Raw genomic sequence first — 20,496 nt, forward strand, 5'->3', positions numbered from 1 at the left:
TGGCGATGGCACACACACCATCACCTATATTCCGCTCTGCCCTGGGGCCTACACCGTCACTATCAAGTATGGCGGCCAGCCGGTGCCCAATTTCCCCAGCAAGCTTCAGGTGGAGCCTGCTGTAGACACATCAGGCATCCAGTGTTATGGGCCTGGCATTGAGGGCCAAGGTGAGGAGCCCTGCTATGGGGTGTGTGGGGATGGGTGGACAGCCGGAGTCCCCAGAGCCCCAGGCTCCTCACTGTCGCTTGTTCCAGGTGTCTTCCGAGAGGCCACCACTGAGTTCAGCGTGGACGCTCGTGCTCTGACACAGACTGGAGGACCACATGTCAAGGCTCATGTGGCCAACCCATCGGGCAACCTGACTGAGACGTATGTGCAGGACTGTGGTGATGGCACATACAAAGTGGAATACACCCCTTACGAGGAGGGTAGGTGCTGCTGCGCCCTTGGGCCAGGTAGCAGGTGGGTGAGGCCGCCCAGTCTCCTAACCTGGCCTGCCCTGCAGGCCTCCACTCTGTGAACGTCACCTATGACGGCAGCCCTGTGCCCAGCAGCCCCTTCCAGGTGCCTGTGGCCGAGGGCTGCGACCCCTCCCGAGTGCGCGTCCATGGGCCAGGCCTCCAAAGCGGAACCACCAACAAACCCAACAAGTTCACCGTGGAGACCAGGTGACTAAGCCCCCGGGGAGGGCATCTATTGGTCAGTTGGCCTGGGAATCAGTCCCCAGGAATAACAAGCTGTCCATGTCAACCAGGGGAGCTGGCACAGGTGGCCTGGGCCTGGCTGTAGAGGGCCCCTCTGAGGCCAAGATGTCCTGCATGGATAACAAGGATGGCAGCTGCTCAGTAGAGTACATCCCCTATGAGGCTGGCACCTACAGCCTTAATGTGACCTATGGTGGCCACCAAGTACCAGGTGAGGAGATGGCGGGGTGGCCAGGGAAGGGTTAGGACTACCTCTCTGTCCCTACTCAGGCTTACATAGCCACTGTCCCTCTGGCCCCGACCCCCAGGTAGTCCTTTCAAGGTCCCTGTGCATGACGTGACCGATGCATCCAAAGTCAAGTGCTCTGGGCCTGGCCTGAGCCCGGGCATGGTTCGTGCCAATCTCCCTCAGTCCTTCCAGGTGGACACAAGCAAGGCTGGCGTGGCCCCTCTGCAGGTCAAAGTGCAAGGGCCCAAAGGTGAGTGTTCACACACCTGGCAGCAGGAAGGTCTCCGGGAGGCCTACCCTGGAGCTGGGTCAGGTGTCTAGGAAGTTGGCAAAAGAGCTTCAGGTAGCTGTGGATCTGGGCAAAAATGCGAAGAAGGTGGAGTCAACAGGACTTGGCCATTGAACAGATGTGGCAAGGGTCTAGTTCCACGTTGTCAACAGATGTGGCAAGGGTCTAGTTCCACGTTGTCTTAGGCTGCAGCTGCATGGGAAGGACGTGGTTGCTCTAGGTCTGGGGCCCAGTGGGATGGGAACAGGACTGAGAGTACCAAGTGAGCTTCTGTTCCTGGGGTCAGGCTTGGTGGAGCCAGTGGATGTGGTGGACAACGCTGATGGCACCCAGACTGTCAACTATGTGCCCAGTCGAGAGGGGCCCTATAGCATCTCAGTGCTATATGGGGAAGAGGAGGTACCCCGGAGGTAAGAAGCAGGCCCACTGCCTATGGCGGTGCAGGCTGGGGGCTGAGAGCTGTGTGCCCGTCACTCACAACACCCTGGCCCCAAAGCCCTTTTAAGGTCAAGGTGTTACCCACACATGATGCCAGTAAGGTGAAGGCCAGTGGACCCGGACTCAACACTACTGGTGTGCCAGCCAGCCTGCCAGTGGAGTTCACCATTGACGCCAAGGATGCTGGCGAAGGTCTCCTAGCTGTCCAGATCACGGTGAGCTCTGTGGCTTCCCATAATGCACTGCAGCTGCAGGTGACAGGAGCAAGGGGAGGGGGCCAGGCCTTAGAGGCTGGAATGTGGAGATGCAGACAGGGCAAGCTAGTGGTGGCGTAGGGAGCTGCACACGGAGGACAGTGAAAGGCAGGCCCCTTGCTTCCAGCTTGCCAACCTTAGTTTGGTGGTGAGCAGTACACACACTCAGTGCTGACTTCAAGCATGTTGCCTGAGCCTGTGGTGCCTCTGGTTGGCATCTGTAATCTCATGAGCCAGGAATAAGGATACAATCCTGACCTCTTCTGGGCAAGCTCCTCAGGGCGGTCCCTGGGCACAAAGTTGGGCACCAAGCTCTCTCGTCCTGCCTTTTTCCATGATGAATGCTGTATACTTTAAGGGTTCTATTTTCGGCCCTGCCTATGGGCACGTAAAAGAGCCACGTAGAGGCTTGCCTTGGGACTATTGCTGGCTGAGGGGCCCTGGAACAATGGGGGACTTGGCCAACCTTCTCCCCTGTGCTCCGCCGCACAGGACCCCGAAGGCAAGCCCAAGAAGACACACATCCAAGACAACCATGATGGCACGTACACAGTGGCCTATGTGCCCGATGTGACAGGACGCTATACAATCCTCATCAAGTATGGTGGTGATGAGATCCCCTTCTCCCCGTATCGGGTCCGGGCTGTGCCCACTGGGGATGCCAGCAAGTGCACAGTCACAGGTGAGCCAGCCTGCCAGCGGCCACCGTGGAGGTCGGCACGGGGCTTGGGTGTGCCTGTGTGCAAGGGCTCGCTGCTTGGGGCGGCGTGTGGGAGTGGGGGCCGCCCCCTTGAGTGACTCACCTGACCTTTCTCCTTGCTCTCTGCCCTCTCACCTCAGTGTCAATCGGAGGTCACGGGCTAGGTAAGCTGCTTGCTGGGGCCATTCCCACTGCCCCTCCTGCCCAGAGGGGCAGCTTCCTTTCTTCTTCGTTGCTAATTCATTCCCAGAACAGTTCCAGCTGCAGCTCTAGGCAGAGACTCAGTGGGGGAGGCTGTGTGAGACAGGGCCATGGGCTGGAGACGGATAGAGCCCAGGGAGGTTTCTGGAGCTGAGCACCAAAGCTCTGGCCATTTCCCTCTCTGGGCCTCCACTTCCCTATGTGAGCACTTGGGTTGCAGCTGAGAGCTTTGGGGTGAAGTATATCCTAAGAGGTATCCCCTGGGGTCTATGGGGTCTGGGGATCTTGGCACCCCAGGGAAGCACCCGGGGACCAGCAGCAGGTGCTTCCTTTTCACAAGGGCTCCTGCGTAGGCAGAGGGGACAACGGGTCTCCTCTACTCAGTGGGAGTCTCAAGCCCTGGTCAGATCCACAGACTTCCATCCCCACCTCCCAGGGGCCTCTGCGTCCCAGGCTGGGGGAGGTGCATGAGCGGGTGGGGCTGGCTGGTGGTGCAGTAGTGCCAATGCCAGTGACTGCTTGAGCCTCCAGCATGGCGGGGCGTGGCCCAGCCTCAGAGCCCCAAAGTGCACTCTGTGACCCGCCTCCCTCCTTCCCTCCCTCTCCCTATTTCCCCAGCAGTGACGTTATTCACATAGTCCCCAGCCAGGCATAGGGACATCTCAGCAATGCTGATAAAAGGGTCTAGAGGCTGCAGGCCTGGCATTTGGACAGGTGTCCAAGAAGAGGGTTAGAAAGTAATTGGGTTTTTTATTTTGTTTTGTTTTCTTTTGGTCAGGAGCTACCTTGCTTTATAGAGTAGGCCATGGGATCTGAGATTCCAGTGTGTGTGTGTGTGTGTGTGTGTGTGTGTGTGTGTGTGTGCACACGCGCGTGCGCGCATGAGTGTGCGCGCATGTGTATGCATGCACATGCAGGCCAGGGGGAAGGGAGGCTGGGAATGGAGAGGCCCAATTCCCAGCTGCTAGGGCATCAGGGACAAGAGCGACTCCATAGTCTTCATCTCCCTGGCCACGGTGTGTGCAGTGCAGCCAGGGAGCCCACTTGACGGGCTGACGTCACTTTCAGAGAAGCCAGAAGCTCTGGGGCCACATCAATGGCTATAGAGCTACAAGCGGGAGGACCGTGGGAGGTGAACTTGGTGGATGGCATGAGCAAGACCTGCCAATTGGCTGGGGTTGGCTCAGAAGTGGAGTGCCAGGGAGAACTCTCAGAAGACAGCCCAAACCACTAGCTGGGTGATGTTGGGCGGGTATAAGTGCGGACTCACGGGGGTGGGCAGGCAGCCAGGCCAGGCATCGAGTTAAGGGAGCTTCCTGAACTGTGGAAGGCCAGGACAAAGCCTCGTACAGAGTGAGCCCTCAGCTAATAGGGGGACTTGGTGGCAGGCTGGCCAGAGGGGCCCCTGAACTTGGTCCTCAGGCAGCTGCTTTGCTGGCAGGAGGCCAGGCCGCAGGAGTGCTCTTGCTGCCAGGCCTCTCACAGCCCACAGCCTCCAAGCCTCCACGGCTGAGCCCCAGATCATAACGTCACTGTCCTTCCCCTTTCCTCGGGCACTATGGGGCCCTGGAGGCTGCTCGAATGCTCCGTCCCTGCAACCCAGCGATGGCCGTGGCTTGGGCCTCCTGTCCCCTGTCCCCTGGGTGCTGCCACTGCTCTGCCAAACCTGCTGTGCTCCACTGCTCGGGTGCTAACTCTGCTGCCCCCTGCTCCCCGCTCTTGCCTGCGCTAGGCTGCCTCTCACCATGAGCCTCTGGATGAGCGAGCGTTCTCAGTTGTCAGGAAAGTCCAGTTGCACCCACCATACGGCCTGGGGGCGGGAGGGGACGCGGGCTGGGAGGCAAGTATCACAGCCCCCCACGCTGCAGCAGGACTCCCCCTCACTGCGTCCACACATAGCACTGGGGCCCACGGCCTGGGCACAGGGGCGCCGGCAGCTGTGGGTCTTAGCCATAGCACTGATGTTGATCAGCATGGGCCACGAGGTCAGCTGAGGCTAAGTTGGCAGCAAATGCTCAAATGCTTACGTTGGGATAGTCCCTTCCTGTTCCTCCCTGGCACCTGGCTACCACCCATTAGGGCCTCTTGTCATGTATTTTTTGAGGTGCTCAGGAGAATCCTTCCTGCCTTCTGAGAAACCACTCGCCATTCCAGCTTTAGGAGGGAGGGGGATGAGGTGGGGGGAGGGTCTGACTGTGCCTGGTGGTGGCAGAAGAAGCCTGGCTGGGCAGGCTGGTGGCTGCACACTTGAGTGCCAGGCTCACCTGCTGGCTCCCCCTTTGGGGACCCGCCCTGCCCTCCCAGGTGCTGGCATTGGCCCTACCATCCAGATTGGGGAGGAGACAGTAATCACTGTGGACACAAAGGCAGCAGGCAAAGGCAAGGTGACCTGCACCGTGTGCACCCCCGACGGCTCTGAGGTGGATGTGGATGTGGTGGAGAACGAGGATGGCACCTTCGACATCTTCTACACAGCCCCCCAGCCGGGCAAATACGTCATCTGCGTGCGCTTCGGCGGCGAGCATGTGCCCAACAGCCCCTTCCAAGTGACAGTGAGGAGGGGCAGGGATGGGGTGGGCAAGGGGATCTAGGAGGATCCTGATTTGTCCCTCCGGGCCCCTTTGATCACCATCTCCGGCTCTCTTGCTTCATCCTGCAGGCTTTGGCCGGGGACCAGCCCACCTCACAGACTCCATTACGGCCTCAGCAGCTGGCTCCACAGTACACCTATGCCCAAGGTGGCCAACAGAACTGGGTAAGGCTTGGCCTCCTCGCTTGCTCAGCCCACGTGGACACTTGAGGCTGACCTGTTGGGTGTGGGATAAGGCCCTTTCTCACATAGGATCAGGGATCCCACGTTTTCCTACAGCTCCTCACGTGCTTTCTGTATCTCCACTGCAGGGACCAGAGAGGCCCATGGTAGGTGTGAATGGGCTGGATGTGACCAGTCTCAGGCCTTTTGACCTTGTCATCCCCTTTACAATCAAGAAAGGAGAGATCACTGGTAAGCAGGGCTGGGAAGGAACTCAGAAACCCAGTGGCCAGGGTGTACCAGTGGAGCTGTCCTGACCCCGAACCTACTGGCCTGCAGGAGAGGTTCGGATGCCCTCAGGCAAAGTGGCACAGCCCTCCATCACTGACAATAAGGATGGCACCGTGACAGTGCGCTACGCACCCAGTGAAGCTGGCCTGCATGAAATGGACATCCGTTATGACAACATGCACATCCCAGGTGGGCCCAACGCCTCTGCCTGGGTCAGGCGGGGGGTAGGCGGACTGTGTGAGGCTGGCGTTCCATGTGCCCCATTCCTCCCTCAGGAAGCCCCCTTCAGTTCTATGTGGATTATGTCAACTGTGGCCACGTCACTGCCTATGGCCCTGGCCTCACCCATGGAGTAGTCAACAAGCCTGCTACGTTCACCGTCAACACCAAGGATGCAGGCGAGGGTGAGGGATGCTGGAGGGATTCCTGAATGGGGCTGCTCACCAGTGCGAAGCCCAGTGGTGTGTCCTGGGCAGAGTACGTGGTCTCACCTGTGACTCTTTCCAGGGGGCTTGTCCCTGGCCATCGAGGGGCCATCTAAAGCAGAAATCAGCTGCACTGACAACCAGGATGGGACATGCAGCGTTTCTTACCTACCTGTGCTACCTGGTGACTACAGCATTCTCGTCAAGTACAACGATCAGCACATCCCAGGCAGCCCCTTCACTGCCAGGGTCACAGGTGAGAAGCAGCAGTAGCAGTGACAGGGCAGGCAGAAGAGTGGGCGTGGTCTCCTGTGGCTGGATTAATAACAGTGATGGATGGAATGGCCTGCTCTCTCCATCAGGTGACGATTCCATGCGGATGTCCCACCTAAAAGTGGGCTCTGCTGCCGACATCCCCATAAACATCTCAGAGACAGACCTGAGCCTGCTCACAGCCACTGTGGTGCCCCCTTCAGGCCGAGAGGAGCCCTGTCTGTTGAAGCGCCTGCGTAATGGCCACGTGGGTAAGAAGCTGAGAAAGGAACAGAGGGTTCTGGAAAGGGCCACATACTTTCCCTTGTTGACAATTTTCCCCTGTGCCCAGGGATTTCATTCGTGCCCAAGGAAACAGGGGAGCACCTGGTACACGTGAAGAAGAACGGGCAGCATGTGGCGAGCAGCCCCATCCCAGTGGTGATCAGCCAGTCTGAGATCGGGGATGCCAGTCGAGTGCGCGTCTCCGGCCAGGGCCTCCATGAAGGCCACACCTTTGAGCCAGCCGAGTTCATTATTGACACCCGAGATGCAGGTAGGCAGTGGTGACGTGCCCACTGGAGCAGTAGCGCTGTGTTTGGCACCTTGGCTTATACTTGTCCATTCCCCAGGCTATGGTGGGCTCAGCCTGTCCATTGAAGGCCCCAGCAAGGTGGATATCAACACAGAGGACCTGGAGGATGGCACGTGCAGGGTCACCTACTGTCCCACGGAGCCTGGCAACTACATCATAAACATCAAATTCGCTGACCAGCACGTGCCCGGTGAGTACACCTGTCGCACACAGCTCACTGCGGCCTGGCAGCTCCCCTGTACCAGGTACCCTTTGTGAGCCTAGGCTATGCTCTCATCCAACAGGCAGCCCCTTCTCTGTGAAGGTGACCGGGGAAGGCCGGGTGAAGGAGAGTATCACACGCAGGCGGCGAGCCCCTTCCGTAGCCAATGTCGGCAGTCACTGTGACCTCAGCCTGAAGATCCCTGGTAAGGAACTCAGTATCTCAGGGGCGTTGCCAAGGCAGCTCTAAGCATGGGGGGGGATGGACGGACAGACAGCATGGCAGAGACGGGTCCTGCTCACTAGGTCATCTCTCACTTGTAGAAATTAGCATCCAAGACATGACAGCCCAGGTGACTAGCCCATCAGGCAAGACCCATGAGGCAGAGATCGTGGAAGGAGAGAACCATACTTACTGCATCCGATTTGTACCTGCTGAGATGGGAATGCACACAGTCAGCGTTAAGTACAAGGGCCAACATGTACCTGGGAGCCCCTTCCAGTTCACTGTGGGGCCCCTAGGCGAAGGAGGCGCCCACAAGGTTCGTGCTGGAGGACCTGGCCTAGAGAGGGCCGAAGCTGGAGTGCCAGGTAGGGGTACTGTCCACTGAGCACTTGTTGTGGGTAGGCCCTGGGTAGTAGTGATGGGGGCGAGGAAATAGCTAGCAGCCATGTTGATCTTTGCCAAGTTTGGAGGGGGTCTGGGGCCAGAGGACCAAAGCCTCCATGAGGACATACTGCATTCCTACAGCTGAATTCAGCATTTGGACCAGGGAAGCTGGTGCTGGGGGCTTGGCCATTGCTGTCGAGGGCCCCAGCAAAGCTGAGATCTCGTTCGAGGACCGTAAGGATGGCTCTTGTGGTGTGGCTTACGTGGTCCAAGAGCCAGGTACGTGGAGTGCTACTGGCTGGAGTTGGGGGGAGGTGGGGCCAGAGTGTCCGTGGTATCCCTGTTGGCCTCAGGGGCTACCTAGAGCCAGCCCCACCAGGCTGTGGGAGGCAGACAGAGGAGGCCCAAGCACTGATGTGTGTTCTGTGGGTTTGCCCATGGTGTGTGTGTGTGTGTGTGTGTGTGTGGAGGGGTGTCCCCAGCACACCCTTGTGTTCTTTGTTTTGTGCAGGTGACTATGAGGTGTCAGTGAAGTTCAACGAGGAGCACATCCCTGACAGTCCCTTTGTGGTGCCTGTGGCTTCTCCGTCTGGTGACGCCCGCCGCCTTACTGTTTCTAGTCTTCAGGTGAGGCACTGAGAGAAACTTCCCACCTGAGGCTCCTGGGCCCGGCCAGACCAGAGCCACCATGGAGAGCAGGCCTCGGCGCTGTCGAGTGTCCTTCTCAGAACAAATCTGGGTGCTTGGCCTCTGCTCTGGCTGGGCGCAGCCCACCGCGTGGTGTTTTTCTCGTGTCTCAGGTCTAAAGGCTTTGAACAGAAGCCTGTGCCCCTTGAGCACCAGGGCTCAGGTTTAAAGAGGGACAGCCTGCCAGGGCTGGGTGTTACCCACAAATGGGGCCACCCTTCCTTTTAGTTGCATGTGTGTGTATGGTATGCGTGCGTGCGTGCGTGCAATCACAGGGCATGAGTGTAGGGGTGGAGGACTGGGAAGTGTGCCTGTGGCTTGCTACTCTGACAAATCAGTGGCTGTCCCTCTTTAAACCAAGTTGGACACCAGATGGGTAAGTGTCATTCTGTGAGCCTGCTTCTCTAGGGCCCCAACTCCTCCCAAGCCTCGGCCCAGCTGCCCTATCTAACCTCATCTGCTGTGCTTCCAGGAGTCAGGGCTAAAGGTCAACCAACCAGCCTCTTTTGCAGTCAGCCTGAATGGGGCCAAGGGGGCAATCGATGCCAAGGTGCACAGCCCCTCGGGAGCCCTGGAGGAGTGCTATGTCACAGAGATCGACCAAGGTGAGTCCCTTTCCCTGACCTGCCAAGTCATCCAGCCATCCGACTTGGCCCAGCCATGGGGCAGCAGGCCTTTCTAGGCAGGCTTAGAGTACAAAAGAAAGGATTCTTTAAGCAGCCAAGACTAAGTTCCAGCACCCGGACCCCCGGCCAAGAGACTCTTCCTCAACTTATAACGAAAAGCCTTGGGGGATCAGCTTGCCAGCCATGGTCATTAGGAAGACCTACCGGCGAGGCCGCGCAGTCTCCAGAGGGAGCCACATGGTCTTTCCATTGGGCTGCCTACCCCTGTGGCAAAGGATATAGCATTTCATTGTATCATACCTTCAATCACATTATCCGTCTTTTACAACCTACCTGTTCTCAGCTACAAAAAGGCAATGTGGAGGGCCGGGAGTTTGGCCTAGTGGTTAAAGTGCTTACCTAGAATGCATTAAGACCCGGGTTCGACCTCGGTACCACATACATAGAAAAAAAAAGCCGGAAGTCGTGCTGAGGCTCAAGTGGTAGAGCTCTAGCCTTGAGAAAGCCCAAGGACAGTGGTCAGGCTCTGAGTTCAAGCCCAGGACTGGCAAAAAAAAAGAAGAATCTCACAGATTTTTCTTGCCTACACTGAGTTGGAATCACAATCCTAAGTTTTAGCATTTTTTCTCCAACAATTGTGAGGCTTGAACTCTGGGCCTGGTCTATGTTCCTGCGCTTTTGTGCTCAAGGGCTAATGCTCTATCATTGGAGCCATAGCCCCACTTCCAGCTATTTTTGTGGTTAATTGGAGATGTGTCCCACTGACTTTCGTGCCTGGGCTGGCTTTGAACCACCATCCTCCATCTCAGCCTCCTGAGTAGCTAGGATTATAGCCAGTTGTGCCTGGATCACAATAAACTATTTTATTTTGCCGGTCCTGGGCTTGGGCTCAGGGTCTGAGCACTGTCCTTGGACTTTCTCAAGGCTAGAGCTCTACCACTTGAGCCTCAGCACCACTTCCGGCTTTTTGTTATGTATGTGGTACCAAGGAATCAAACCCGAGTCTTCGTGTATGCTAGGCAAGCACTTTACCATAGGCCAAACTCCCGACCCCCGCAGTAAACTTTTATTAAGAGGCAGCAGGTAGGTATTTTGGCTTGTAAAAGACTTTGGTCCAAGGGAGCTTCAACAGCAGGCTGATCGAGCATCTAAAGCCTTTGGAATCTCTGTGCTGCTGGGCTCTTGTAGGTGGCAGAGGAAATGAAAAAGGCCAATACTAAGCTGTTGACTGCAGATTATGTTTGCCAGTCACAGAAAGGGATCCCATGCCCACAGCTTGTCATTCTGCTCCTCAGATAAGTATGCCGTGCGCTTCATCCCACGGGAGAACGGCATCTATCTGATTGATGTCAAGTTCAATGGTACCCACATCCCTGGAAGCCCCTTCAAGATCCGAGTTGGGGAGCCTGGGCATGGAGGGGACCCAGGCTTGGTGTCCGCCTATGGAGCAGGCTTGGAAGGTGGTATCACAGGTAGGTCCATGGATGTAGTCTGTGGCTACAGTCCTCCAGGCTTTTGGTGACTACAGGAGGCGTGCAGAGGTGACAAGCCCATGCTGAGTGGCTGAGGATAGGGAAGCTCACCAGGTTGATTTGTGCCTCACCTCCCATGGCCCCAGGGAGCCCAGCAGAGTTTATTGTGAACACAACCAACGCGGGAGCTGGTGCCCTTTCGGTGACGATTGACGGACCCTCCAAGGTGAAGATGGATTGCCAGGAGTGCCCCGAAGGCTACCGTGTCACCTACACCCCAATGGCTCCTGGCAGCTACCTCATCTCCATCAAGTATGGTGGGCCCTACCATATTGGGGGAAGCCCCTTCAAGGCCAAGGTCACAGGTGAGCCTAGGTCTGGGCTATTGGTGCCCACCCAGTGCCTGGCACTCTGGTCACCTTTCAGCCCCATCCATTCTGCCCCGCAGGTCCTCGTCTTGTCAGCAACCACAGCCTCCACGAGACATCATCAGTGTTTGTGGACTCCCTGACCAAGGCTGCCAGTGTCCCCCAGCATGGAACCCTGGGCCCAGGTCCTGCTGATGCCAGCAAGGTGGTAGCCAAGGGCCTGGGGCTGAGCAAGGCCTATGTAGGCCAGAAGAGCAGCTTCACAGTAGACTGCAGTAAAGCAGGTAGGTGGCTCTGCCTCTCTGCCTTCTGAGAACATGGGGCCAGAAATAACAAGTCACTCAGCATATAGGAACTGTCTTTAGGGATCTGGCTGTCTTTTCTTTCTTTTTTTTTGCCAGTCCTGGGCTTGAGCTCAGGGCCTGAGCACTGTCCTTGGACTTTCTCAAGGCTAGCGCTCTACCACTTGAGCCTCAGCACCACTTCCGGCTTTTTTTTTCTATGTATGTGGTACCGAGGAATCGAACCCGGGTCTTCATGCATGCTAGGCAAGCACTTTAACCACTAGGCCAAACTCCCGGCCTCTGGCTGTCTTTTCTAGCGCCATCTCTCACCTAGGCTTCTCTCTGTACCATGGCTGTTCCTCCAAAAGAAAAAGTAAATAACTAATTCAACCCTGTGGGGACAAAGAAGATAGGACCATGTAGCCTTCTTGGCTAGTCTCTATTCAAAGAGCAGGTGACAAGCCTGGCACCGTTGGCTCAGGCCTATAATTCTAGCTACTTAGGAGACTGAAATTTGGAGATGGTGATTCAAAGCCAGCCAGAGCAAGAAAGGCTATGAGATTCTTATTTCCAATTAACCACTACCACCACCACCCATAAAAAAAAGCTGAAAGTGGAACTGTAGCTAAAATCGTAGAGCACTAGCCTTGAACAAGAAAACTTCAAGGACAGCGACTACGCCCTGAGTTCACATCCCCGGATAGGCACCAAAAACAAACAAACAAAAGCAGCTTGCAGCTTGCCAGCCTGGGTTGGTGGGTTGGGGGAGGTGCTGGCAAGTCTTTGGAAAGACCTGTCAGCAAAACAGAGAGGACATACGTTGGAAAGAAGGGGTTCATAGCAATTAGAGTTGAAGTTTGGAGAGTCAAGGCATGTAACTGAGATCCTCTCCTACCTTAGGCAACAACATGCTGCTGGTGGGGGTGCATGGTCCGAGGACACCCTGTGAGGAGATCCTGGTGAAACATGTGGGCAGCCGGCTCTACAGTGTGTCCTACCTGCTCAAGGACAAAGGGGAGTACACACTAGTGGTCAAGTGGGGTGACGAGCACATCCCAGGCAGCCCCTATCGCGTCATGGTGCCCTGAGTCTGGTGCCCATGCCAGCTACTAGCTCCCATGACCGGAAGCATCCCCACACCCACCTCCTTCCCCAAGCAGTCCCATCCTTCTCCCCTAAATCCTGCCCTTGCCCCCGGCGGCCCTGGCCACCCTATCACTGCAGTCTCCCCTGCCCTGCGCTGTGCTCACCTGCCTCCCCTGGCCTGTCTCTGGCCTCTTGGCTTTCACTTGGGCAGAGGGAGCCATTTGGTGGCAGCGCCTGTCTTCTTTGGTTGTGGGAGGGGTGGTGGTCCTGTGTACAACCACCTGCCAATACTTTTTCCCACCCAAGAAGAATAAAATTTTGCTTCTATTCTGTGAGTGCGTGGCCGTGGTTTTCCTGGGGATGGGGGTAAGACCAATGTGCAAGGCACCAGAAAAGCAAAAGCAGAGAAGCAGTCCCTGGCTCCACGAGTCCCCATCTGCAATTAGCTTCATGTCTGTGTCTCTGGATTATAATATGCATGGACAGAGATGTGACACTTGCAGAATGGGGTCTAAGGAAAGGCCAAGTTGCTGGGTGCTAGTGGCTCATGCCTGTAATCCTAGCTACTGGAGAGGCTGAGATCTGAGGATCAAAGTTCAAAGCAGCCTGGGCACTAAAGACCAAGAGACTCTTATCTCTTAATTAACCACCAGAAAACTGGAAGTGGTGCTGTAGCTCAAGGGACAGACTGCTAGCCTAGAGCTGAAGAGCTCTGGGACAGGGCCCGTGACAGTGCCCAGGCCAGGCCCAGAGTTCAAACCCCATGACAGACCAAAGAAAAGAAAAAAGAAAAGCCCAGTTGCAGGATGCAAAACACTAGGCCAAAGAACCTCATTATTGCCTAAGGTGGGGTCACAAAAATCCCTGGTAGAGGGCCGGGAGTTTGGCCTAGTGGTAGAGTGCTTGCCTAGCATGCATGAAGACCCGGGTTCAATTCCTCAGTACCACATACATAGTAAAAAGCCGGAAATGGTGCTGAGACTGAAGTGGTAGAGCTCTAGACTTGAGAAAATATAAGGACAGTGCTCAGTCCCTGAGTTCAAGCCCAGGACTGGCAAAAAAAAAATCCCTGGTAGAAATGATGAGGTAAACAGTGTACGCTTTGTTTAGAGCTCGGGGCCTCACACTTGCTGGGCAGGCCCTCTGCAGTTGAGCCAGGTCTCCATCCACAATGTGAAACTAGTGCTCATCCTTACCATCTTCCAGGTATGTTGAACATACTGCCAACCCTCTAACAGGGTGTACTAGAACACGTGGCTTCACACTCCATCAGTGGACAGGTGGCTCACTCTTAAGGAAACTCTGGCCTAGTGGTAGAGTGCTTGCCTAGCATGCATAAAGCCCTGGGTTCACTCCTCAGTACCACATACGTTGCAAAAAACAGAAATGGTGCTATGGTTCAAGTGGTAGAGCTCTAGCCTTGAGAAAGCCCAAGGACAGTGCTTAGGCCCTGAGTTCAAACCCTGGGGGTAGCAAAAAAAGAAAATAAGAAATCCAGTGTCTTGAAACTGTGCCCTATGGATTCTCCAGCAAAGAGTAGGAGAAGCACACAACAGAGCGGTACCATGGTGAGGAAGTACTGACATCTTCCACCACAAGCTGGATGGCACCTTCACGACAGGGGGGTCAGTCCCAGAGACACCATTCAAGAAACAGGCAGGACACATCTGGATAAAGTCCAGCCAGTGGCCAGTGGCTGACACCTGTAATCTTAGCTATTCAGGAGCCTGACATCTGAGGATTGCATTGAAGTCCGAGTAGGCAGGGAAATTTGGAAGCCAGGTGGTAGGTAATCCTGAGCAGAAAGCTAAGGGACACAGCCTAAGCCCTGAGCTCAAGCCCCCAGTAAAATCCAGCCCCTTGTCACACTTCTAGTTTGCTCAACACCTGGAGGGGGAGGAGGATGTTGCCCCCACCCTTGGGAAGCCTGGAGGAATTTCCCAGCTGGAGAGAGGACAGGAGGGTAGAGCTAAGCTCAGAGAAGTCCACTGGGGGAGGGGAGGAGGGAAGAGCCTCCTTCGGCATAGGATCTCTGTGACATAAGGAGATATTGTCCAAAGTAGAGCCGAAGCTGAGTGTCAGTGACTCATGCCTTTAATTTTAGCTACTCCGCAGGCTGAGGTCTGAGGGTTGCTGTTCTAACTCAGACAGGCAGGAAAGTCCATGAAACTTTTAGCTCCAATAAACTGCCAAAAAGTAGAGCTGTGGCTCAAGTGATAGAGGGCTAGCTCAGCAAAAGAAGCTTAAGGGCAGCATTCTGGCCCTGAGTTCAAGCCCCAGAGTCAGCACACAAAAATTAAAAAGCCACAAAAGAAAATCGGTGAGACTTTTTACAATTATTATTCGACTAAAAAAAAAAAAACAGAAGTGGAACCATGGCTCAATAGTTATGCACCTGCACTGATCAGAAAAAGCTCTGTGGGGAAGTGGTGCTGTGACTCAAGTTGTAGGGTGGTAGTCTTGAGCTGAAGAGCTCAGGGACAACGCCCAGGCCCAGAGTTCAAGCCCCATGACCTACAAAAAGTAAAATAAAATAAATAAATAAGAAAAGTTAGGGCCAGGAGTTTGTCCTGGTGGTACAATGCTTGCCTTAGCATGCACGAAATCCAGGCTCAATTCCTCAGTATCACATACATGAAAAAAAACTGGAAGTGGCACTGTAGTAGAGCTCTAGCCGTGATAAAGCCAAGGACAGTGCTCAGGACCTGGACTCAAGCCCAGAACTGCCAAAAAAAAGATAAAAGTAAAATGAAAACCTCTGTGGCAAGACACCAGTGGCTCATGCCTGTAATCCTACCTACTCAGGAGGCTGAGATCTGAGGATCACAGTTCAAAGCCAGTGTGGGCATGATCCATGAGATACTTATTTCCAATTAACCACCAGAAAACCATAAGTGGTGTTGTGAGGTAAAGAGCTCAGGGATAACATGCAGACACAGAGTTCAAGTCCCATGACCACCACCAACAACAACAAAAAAGATCTGGGGCCCTGAGTTGAAGCCCAAGCTCTTGCAAAATTAAACAAAGAAGTTCAGCACAAAGACCCTAAATTCAAACCCTAGTACGTGCCCACAAACATAAAACTGTGGCCTGATACTGGGTGCCCCTTTCTAACATCTTGTCCTCAAGCCAGGAAGCCCTTCCAGAGCTAGAAGGTAACAAATGCCACTGGGTGGCAATGCTCAGTCTGGGATCTCCTGATAGCAGAAGTTAGAAAATAGCTTAGCAAGGCCACGCTATGTGGCGGAAAGTAATGAAGCCTTAAAGCCATTAGGAATAGCGTAGACATTCTGACAACAGAAAAACTAAAATGCTCTGGCTGAGCCAAAACAATTGCAGGCAACAAAGGCAAGAGTGAGCATGATGTGATTAACAGCTCTTATCCTACTATACAGAAGAAATCAGGCAAAGGTCCAGGCCCCATCAGACCCAGGCCAGGCTAACAGAAGAGGGCTGGAAATGGGAAGGCAGAGCTTACACAGCAGTAAGCACCCCTCATGGATTCCTGATCCCACAGCTGTAAGATGCTGGGTCCCCAGAAATACAATCCTGTGGAAAGTGGCAACCCATGGACCAACGAAAGTAAGGCCAGCAGAGAATGGATACTCGTAGAGATTGGGTGTCCTGGACATCAACACCTAGCAACTCGGTTCTTCCCGTTGGGGAGGGGAAGTGGTAACTCGAAGGTCCAGATGGGGCTGGTATCCTTCCTGGGCCAACGTGTATTGGCATAAATTAGGCAAGTGTTTACATGCACTGGGATTTGAGAAGCGTCCTAATCACATGCACTTTCAGAGAACTCCACAGATCTCTGTGGGGCTCACCTTGACCGTGTCCCAATTGACCACAGAGCCAGGCACTAAAGGGCTTCAGCTGATGCCTAACACTGTGTGGTCCTGGAGCCTGGAGCTGACGCGGGCTCCCCTTGTGGCTGGCTCCATGCCGCTTTGAGAAGCAGGCAGGCTGGCGGCCAGGAGCCACGGCAGGGGGAGCGCACGCCAGGGGACGCTAGAGCACTGGAAGGCTCGGGGCGGGGCCGGAGACGGCGTGACCGCGCTCAGCCCGGGCGAGGCTCTGGGGAGGGGAGTGGGGCGCGGCGATCCCCACGCGAGCGCGGGTCCTGAATTCCTGGGGAGCCCCACGTCTCCTTCCCGGACCTTCTGGAAGGCCCGAGCGATCGTTAACCCTGCCGTGTTGGGCACAAGTGGAGGGGCGGGCTCGTGACACCCAAGGTCCTCCAGGGCTGGGTCTCGGCCGAGGCCCGTCGCTTCTGGCCTCAGGAGAACGGAGACTGCTTACTCCGTGGGTTAAGGGACATCGACGTCCCGGCCTGCACTTCCGCCATCGCGGGTGGGCACCGCTCACTCCCCGGAAGCTGGGCCCGCATGCCCGGCTAGCTCCGCCAATAAGGAAGCTCAGTTGAAGTCCCGCCCCTGCGCGTGACGGACGCATGCTCTGCCCAATGGAGGCCGCGCTGTCGCGTGGGCCCGCCTGCTGCCGCTGCCGGGCTTCGCCCCCTCCCGCGTCGTGCCAGCCCGAGCCTCGGGGAATGGCGAGCCGCGGGCCACGCCCCGGCGGCCCTGGGTGACGGGCGAGGGCTTCTCTCGGTGGTGTAGCCAGGAGTGGGGTCCCTGGCTCACTTGATTTCCCGTGTGGCGCCCGTCGGCCTTCAGGGGCAGCTGGCGGTGGGCGCCCCGCTCCCCGGAGCCTCCGAGGCTCGGATCCCCCGCCGAGGCCGGCGGGCGTCCGCGTCCCTCGGATCCGCCCTTCTGCCCGCGGAGGGGGCCGTCCAGCTCGGTCTGCCTTTCTCTGCTCCGCAGGGAGAGGGGCCCGGTCCTCTACACCGCCCGCCCTGCTCGCCCGGCGCGGGTGCCCTCCTCAGTCCGCGCAGCCAGACTCCAGCCCGGCTCCCCTTCGAATCCATGTCCATCCCTTCCGAGTAACTCGGTGCTTGGCCGTCCGAGGTCCTAGGCTCCTATATGAGCGAACTTCGGAAGTTCAGTGCTGTACGATGTCTGGGTCTTGCATCGTTGTCATGGCGTCCCCACACATTAGACGAGCATGCTCCAGTTCTTCCATTATTTTCAGAGTTGTCTTTCCGCTTTGGCTCTCTTGCCTTCTATTTATTTTGAGACAGTCTCCTGTACCACTGCCTGACCTAAAATTTTCCATCGCCCCTCTACCTACTGGGTGCTCAGGTCGCAGGCAAACACCCCCAGAGCCTGGTTTTGTTTCACCATTTTCACTTTACATCCATACATGGTGTGAAGAGGGGTTACAAAAGTGCTGAGGTGTCTCTGCAAGCTGACATACATGGAACAGGTTACTGCATAGTGCTAGGGCTGCCCCTAAGGAGGAGAACAGCGGTGGCAACACGCACTGAATTCCCTTGTGTAAACAGGGTGACCAGTGGAAGGATTCAGGAGTGACTTTGAATGGGTGAGTAGTGCAGGAAGCAGAGGAGCCAGGTCTTCCAGTGAGCAGAGCCAATAGGTGCAAGCCTGGCAATTGCCCTCTCCTCCCTGACTGGGACAGCAAGATTCCTGCGACCTGTGTAGACAGGATGTCTGCAGACCTGTGTGCAAATCAGCCAAAGGTGCCAGTCTGCCCTCTGAGCAGGTGCCCTAATGAAGGTGCCAAAGGACCATGTGGGCTCCCTACTTGCCAGAGCAGGTGTCTTTGCCCACTGCGCAGGGGGTCGTGGCCCACAGGGCATCCATCCTCTGCCTGGGGCAGCTGTGGGCATTTCAAGTCAACACCCAAGAGTGGGCAAGGCCTGTGGTAGACGGAATTTGGGAGTGCCAGTTGCAAATTCCTAGGTAGGCGTGACTAGGGTTTTCTGGTAAGCAGAGCCAGAGCTGCCTGGACAAGGACTGGGGCTCGTGCTTGTCACACACCTAGGACTTGTTCTGAGCAGTGCTCCCACTGCAGTCTGGGAGAAAAGAAGAGAAATGATTATGACACCTTGAGTTGCTTCATTTCATGCATATCTTAGTTATATCATCACACTTTGTTTCCAATCAATACATAGGAGAAAGAGGCAAGGAGAAGAGAAAGTGAATAATTTTAAAATATTTTATGGCTTTTTTTTCCAGTCCTGGAGCTTGAACTCAGGGCCTGAGCACTGTCCTTGGAGTTTCTCAAGGCTAGAGCTCTACCACTTGAGCCACAGCACCACTTTTGGCTTTTTCTATGTATGTGGTACCAGGGAATTGAACCTGGGACTTTGTGCATGCTAGGCAAGAACAGTAACACTAGGCCAAATTTTCTAAAGGTGGAATAGTAGTAGTCTTCACCAAGACAGGAACAGTGCCCATGTCCTGAGTTCAAGCCCCACAAGCAAAAAAAAGACCTATGTATGGAGATGATACAAAAAAAATCACTAAAAGCTGTTAAAGAACAGTGCCTGGGAAGGTGGAGAGGAAACAGAGCAACAGAGTGGGTTATTCTAATTAAAAAGTAATGTTTGTTATATATAAAAAAAAGCTGATGGAATGGGAGCTTAGCCTTATGGTAGAGTGCTTGCCTAGCATGCATGAAGACCCAGGTTCAATTTCTTAGTACTAGATACATAGAAAAAAGCTGGAAGTGGTTTTGAGGCTCCAGTGGTAGAGCTCTAGCTTTGAGAAAGTCCAAGGACAATGCTCAGGCTCTGGGTTCAAGTCCAGGACTGGGGGGAAAAAACCTATATACATAATAAGTACAAATGGAATGTATAATGAGAAACACAGAGTTTCTATAAGTCATGTACCTGACTTAATTTGATGCAGTGGAGTAATAGAGTGCTACACTCATGAGGCTTATGGTGGAAAGGAAGGCAACGATTTTGTAGTGTTTTTTGGGGGTGGGGGAAGTTTCGGGGTTTGAAGTCAATGTGTGGCCAGTGTTCCTAAGCTTCTTTTGCTCAAGGCTTGTACTCTATCTCTTGAGCCACAATGTCGCTGTGTGGGAATTCCTGGTTGCTGTTTTCCATGTTCACTTTCTTTGGTCTCCCTTGGTCTCCACCGTGTTCCTCTGCCATCCCCAAAGGCAGCTGGGGATATTTGGTCAGCCACACCTGTCAGGAGGCAAGGGCAAGACGGTCAGAGTTTTGGCGATGTCACTTCGGAACTTTGGATGACACCTCATAGAATCTTCATGTAGCAGCCACAATTCAGGCATGTGGTGGAAGCCACGACCTAGCGGGCACGAGGCAGTTCCACCCACCTTTCTCCACACAGAGCCCTATCCGTGGAGGGGCGAAGCGGGCGGTTGGCGTCGGTGGTATTTGGAGAAAAGTTCTATGCTGCTTTGTGAACCAGGCAGGCTGGAGGCCGGGTCGGGCCAAGAGCGAACAAAACTGGGAGCCACGGCAGGGGGCGCTACAGGGCTGGGCGGCCCGGGGAGAGGTCCGGGAGCACGTGATAGTGCCCCCCGCGTTCTTTTGCTTACACCACAATGGTGTAAGCAAAATGGTGATCCCCAAGATCACACCTTTCCCTTCTCAATACATCGCCTGGGAAAGCTGCTTCCGTAGTGGCTCGTGCCCAGTGGTGCCTGCCAGGTGTGCAGGACTGTCGTTCCCCGTGGAGGCGTGTTAGTGTTTTGTGTGTACAAAGGCCCAGATTCCTCAATCAAGGGGACATAGGAATATGAAACATGGCTCAGAAAAAGCGTGCTGTGCTCCAGCGTTACGGGAGAAGCTTTTGGGTTGGGGTTCCCGGCTCCGCCTTCGGTGCTGACAAAGGAACATGACTGGTGGCTTGAGCCTGGCGCTTTCTTGTCAGGTTCTGGAGTGTAGAGGAAGGCCTGGGGTGCTTGTTCGTGTCCTCAAGCGGGCGAACATCTGTCCTGTGGCCGGGATATAGCCTTACCCACGAGTACTTTCAAATTATGACATGTGTTTTCACCGACGACCTGAAGCCTCTGAACAACTTTCCGCCCAAGATGGCGGGCCGGAAGCTGACTTTTCGGGCTGATGTGTCGAAACGCCATTGCCTAGTAAGCAATCCGTCGAGCGGTGGCCAGTCCCCACCCTATTTGGAGGCTG

The 20,496-nt window shown here is 55.2% G+C and overlaps 1 protein-coding gene across 1 annotated transcript; it reads left to right on the forward strand.

Annotated features, from left to right (window-relative positions):
- Window position 1: 1 nt before the first annotated feature.
- Window positions 2-12,799, forward strand: LOC150039720 (filamin-A-like; the record flags this gene model as incomplete). Its single annotated transcript, XM_090327637.1, has 27 exons — window positions 2-170; window positions 258-431; window positions 509-671; window positions 758-918; window positions 1,016-1,186; window positions 1,512-1,635; window positions 1,722-1,878; window positions 2,410-2,599; window positions 2,758-2,781; window positions 5,123-5,370; window positions 5,478-5,573; window positions 5,720-5,822; window positions 5,910-6,050; window positions 6,137-6,265; window positions 6,369-6,542; window positions 6,649-6,810; window positions 6,891-7,094; window positions 7,171-7,323; window positions 7,418-7,540; window positions 7,659-7,925; window positions 8,086-8,223; window positions 8,456-8,571; window positions 9,104-9,236; window positions 10,553-10,729; window positions 10,876-11,094; window positions 11,178-11,381; window positions 12,282-12,799. Coding segments are annotated over 27 exons (4,308 nt in total), but the record flags the coding sequence as incomplete, so codon positions are not given.
- Between the last annotated feature and the right edge of the window lie 7,697 nt (window positions 12,800-20,496).

Source organism: Megascapheus bottae, unplaced genomic scaffold (assembly GCF_031878675.1).
Source record: "Megascapheus bottae isolate mThoBot1 unplaced genomic scaffold, mThoBot2.hap1 HAP1_SCAFFOLD_502, whole genome shotgun sequence".
Classification (NCBI taxonomy): domain Eukaryota; kingdom Metazoa; phylum Chordata; class Mammalia; order Rodentia; family Geomyidae; genus Megascapheus; species Megascapheus bottae.